Source organism: Triticum dicoccoides, chromosome 6B (genome assembly GCF_002162155.2).
Source record: "Triticum dicoccoides isolate Atlit2015 ecotype Zavitan chromosome 6B, WEW_v2.0, whole genome shotgun sequence".
Taxonomy (NCBI): domain Eukaryota; kingdom Viridiplantae; phylum Streptophyta; class Magnoliopsida; order Poales; family Poaceae; genus Triticum; species Triticum dicoccoides.
The window spans coordinates 692,123,523-692,128,023 of record NC_041391.1 but is presented as its reverse complement, the minus strand read 5'-3'; the positions used below and the strand labels follow the sequence as shown (position 1 = coordinate 692,128,023).

General features: G+C 45.3%; 1 protein-coding gene across 1 annotated transcript in view; it reads right to left on the bottom strand.

Moving 5' to 3' along the window:
- The window catches only part of LOC119321517 (cytochrome P450 716B1-like), an 11,466-nt gene extending 9,137 nt beyond the window's left edge, over positions 1–2,329 (bottom strand). Inside the window, exons 1-2 of the mRNA XM_037595164.1 lie at positions 1,375–2,329; positions 1,279–1,292 (exon numbers count right to left, since the gene is read on the bottom strand). Coding sequence (XP_037451061.1) covers positions 1,279–1,292; positions 1,375–2,329 — 969 coding nt within the window. The remainder of the gene's footprint in view (positions 1–1,278; positions 1,293–1,374) is intronic.
- Positions 2,330–4,501: the final 2,172 nt, after the last annotated feature.

Sequence of the window (4,501 nt, the reverse complement as noted above, 5' to 3'; positions counted from 1 at the left end):
TCCACTCTGTGTAGACCCGACGCGTCCGTTTCCCCCCTCCAGGTGCCAGCGGCGGCGCCGTCCGTGACGGTGGCCACACCCCGGAGACGCGTGTCGCCTCTTCGGACATGCCACAACACCATCCCGCATGTATGAGGGCCCGGTACGACGCTCCGGTGGCATTGCTACCCCCCCAGGGCCCCTGTCCTGCCTAACCCTGGAGCGGTTGACCACGGGATCTAACCCTTTGACTTTGCACGGACGGGTTTTGACCAGTGGATCTCTCCACCCGGTTGTGTCGGGTCGGCCCAGAGGGACACCGGGGAGCAACATCCGGGGCCAAACCCACAGCTAAATCCACTCCATGTAGACCAGACGCGTCCGTTCCCCCCTTCCAGGTGCCGGCGGCGGCGCTGTCCGTGACAGGGCCACACCCCGGAGATGCGTGCCGCCTCTTCGGACATGCCATAACACCATCCGGTTGTGGTAGGTCATCCGATATATATAAACACTTGGAGCAAAGTCCCCTTCGTATAGACCCAATGCGGCTGTTCCCCGTTCTAGTTGCCGGCTGGCGGCGGCACCGTTCATGAGGGGGGTCACAACGCTTTGTACAGAACCGAAAAATAATGTATGTATGCTTATTAACACATACTGTATGTAAGTTAGTTAAATAAAAATAATAAAGAAAACAGTGAAGAAAAAGAAAAAAACTATATGTATGATTATTAACACATACTATATGCTTACTAACACAATCTATAGTATGCTTATTAACACATATTGTATGCTTAATAATAATAATAATACTATATGGAAAAAAAGAAAAAAAAGAAAAAAAACTATGCCGACGGCAAAGCCGTCGGCATAGGTGCGGCCAGGGCAGATGGACAGCGCCGCGGATCGATGACGTGTCGGCTATGCCGACGGCTGCCGTCGGCATAGCTCCTGGTCGGTGCGCTCTGGATCGGTGACGTGTCACCTGTATCTATGCCGACGGCCACCGTCACGGCCGTCGGCATAGATTTGACGTCGTTAGCCGGCCGTGATGACAGTTGTCAGCGGGCCCGCATCTATGCCGACGACCTATATATGCCGACGGCAGCTGTAGGCGTAGTCTGGAATAAGCCGACGGCCTATATATGCCGACGGCTGCTGTCGGCGTAGACGCGGATAGCCCGACGGCCATTGTACGCCGACGGCCAGGAGTTAGCTGTCGGCATAGCTCGGACTAGGCCGACGGCAGCCGTCGACATATATTTGGCTGTCGACGTAGAGCCCTGTTCCGGTAGTGATGGCGATCTCGTCATGCTCTGTATCACCAAACACACGTCATGGCCATGGCGTACACGGACGCACCTGCACATTGGAGTAATTGATTCACTGGCCACTTGCCTTGGACCATGGCGGCGAGGGTGGCATCATCGTTGGCGAGGTGGCGGACCATGAAGGTCATCAGGATGGACGACGTGTCGTGGCCGGCGATGAGGGCGACCATGGCGTTGTCCACGATCTCCTCGTCGCTCAGCAACCGCTCGCCATGGTTGTCCGTCAGGCCGAGCAGGCAGGTTATGAGGTCGTTGCTCCGCGGCGCCCTGCTGTGCTCCGGCTGGCACCGGCTGGCCTTCTTCTCCCGCGTGATCTCCGCCAGCACCCGACGGCCTCTGCCGCTGGCCTTGAGGCTCCGGCTGAACGCCGTGAACGGCAGGTTCACCGGGATGGCCCACATGCCCTTCATCATGTGCACGAAGTCGCCGGCCAGCGCGTCCCGCACGGCGCCCCTCCTGAGGCCGAAGAGCAGCGCGGAGATGATGTCGAACGTCAGCCGCTTCATCAGCGGCAGCACCGTCACGGTCCCGAGGCCGGTCCAGTTCTCGTCGACGTGGCGCCGCACCTCGGCGTCGATCCCGCCCACGTACATCTTGAGCATGTCCGGCCTGAGGAACTCGAGCAGAGCGCCGCGGACGCGCCGGTGGTCGGCGCCATGGAGGTCCAGGATGCTGTTCTCTCCGAGTATCCGCTGCACGGACCGGGGCTGCCGCGTCGAGAGCGCGCTGCTGAAGAACAAAAACTTGTTGGCCGCCGGTCCGGCCAGGAGCACCGTCGGCCTGCCGAACAGCGACAGCTTCGACACGGGCCCGTACCTGTCGATCCGGTTCTGTACCCACCGGCTGCCGCCGTCGCCGCCGCGCATGGCCCGGAGGAGGCCGAGGCTCTGGCCAATCACCGGCAGGCCGAGGGAGCCCGGGGGCAGGTTGGCCGGCCGTCTTTTCTTGGCCCTGCTGAGGAGGTGGATGGCAATGGACGAGGCGGCGACAACCAGTGCCACGACTATGGCCAAATTATCCATTGGAGAATGATGACTGTTAAGACGATGATGATTCTACTACTTGAAGCAGAGGATCCCGGTTAAATGACAGGGAATCGCAGTCATTAGTACTACATTACTCCCCTCAGTCCTAAAATTCTTGTGTTAAATTTTTCTAGATACGGATGTATCTAACACTAAAACATAACTACTCCCTCTGTCCGGAAATACTTGTCCGAGTATTTCCGGACGGAGGGAGTACATCTGTATCTATCTAAATCTATATCTATATCTATATCTATATCTATATATATAGATCTACTAATAAAGCAAGGCACGTTTCTTCAAAAAATTTCATTCGTTCATTGCTAAAAGATTTTTTTGTTTCTATCCGATGTGGTACTAAACTTTCATTCTCCGTCTATTTTTTTTTAGGGAATCATACTCCGTCTGTTAGCAAAGAAAAAACGATTTGTGAGGATTTTCGTATATGGGCCACGCGCCCTATGGCCCAGTAAAGTCAGCCCTTTTTTTTCCTGCCAACGCAGCAATAAAACAAAATCCTATTTTCCGGCCAGAGCGGCATATAGTTTCATCTACGCACAGCACGACCAATACACGGCGGCCAATTTCTATTTGTGTTCTGTTTCAAATTTCCCTTTCCTGTTTCTTTCTTTTTTTATTTCCTGTTTCCTTTTGTTTTTCCCATTGCAAGTATATTTTTATTTTTTTCTGAAATTACAAACTTTTCAAAAAATGTTTGTAGCTGCAATTTTTATTCACAATTTCGTAAAAAGTTACGAATTACAAAAATGTGTTCCTATATTATTTATTTTTTTGATTTTTTTGTCGTGCCAAAATATTTCAAAATTTAATAAATATTCACATTTAAAAACAAATGTGAACATTTTTCATAACAATAAATAAATATTTAAAAAATGCATTTATAAAATGGTCCAAATTCGAAAAATATTCTTGTTTTAGATATAGTTTAAAAAATTGAAAAGAATGTTTGCATTAAAGAAACACATTTTCTAATATTCTTCTACATGTTTAACACATGTTCCCATTTAAAAATCTTCAATTTTTTCATCCGTTCACCGCTAAAATATTTTTTGTTTCTATCTGATGTGGTACTAAACTTTCGTACTCGGTCTGTTTTTTCCTTTCTTTTTCGAGGGAATCGTACTCCGTCTGTTAGGAAAGGAAAAACGATTTGTGGAGAATTCCGTATGTGGGCCACGCACCCTATGACCCTGTAAAGTCAGCCCTTTTTTCCTGCCGATGCAGCAATAAAACAAAATCCTATTTTCCTGCAAGAGCGGCATATAGGTTCAGCTACGCACAGCACGACCAAGACACGAAGGCCAATTTTTGTTTTTGTTCTGTTGCAAATTTCCTTTCTCTGTTTCTTTCTCTTTTTATTTCCTGTTTCCTTTTATTTTTCTCATTGCAAGTATATTTTTAGTTTTTTTCTCTGAAATTACACACTTTTCACAAAATGTTTGTAGCTTCAATGTTTATTCACAATTTCGTAAAAATTTACGAATTACAAAAATGTGTTCCTATATTATTATTTTTTTGTCGTGCCAAAATATGTTCAAAATTTAATAAATATTCACATTTTTGATAAAATGTGAATATTTTTCAGAAAAATAATAAATATTTAAACAAATGCATTTAGAAAATGGTCCAAATTCGAAAAAATTTCTTGTTTTAGATATAGGTTTAAAAATTGAAAAGAATGTTTGCATTAAAGAAACACATTTTCTAATATTCTTCTACATGTTTAACACATGTTCCCATTTAAAAAAATTGTTCACAACATAAACATATTCATATTTTTATAAGAATGTTCGTGTATTTAAGAAATGTATGCGAATATCAGGAAATTTTTTGTTCAAGTTTTTGGTTCTTGCTCTGTCCAAAAATGTATGGAATTTTCAAAAAATTGTTCAAAATTTGGAAAATTGTTCACTTTGCCAAGTATATTCGGTAGTTCATGTTATGAATTACAAAATTGCGTTCCTATTTAAAAATTGTTTGAAATTTTAAATTTTTGTCATTCTGTTGTTTTTTCAGAATTTTAAAAATTATTCCATTTTTTGAAAAATGTTTGGGTTTTTCCAATTTGTTCAAGATTTAAAAATGTTACAAATTTGAAAATATTCTCGTTGTAGTGATATGTTCAAAAATTGAAAATAATTTTCGCAT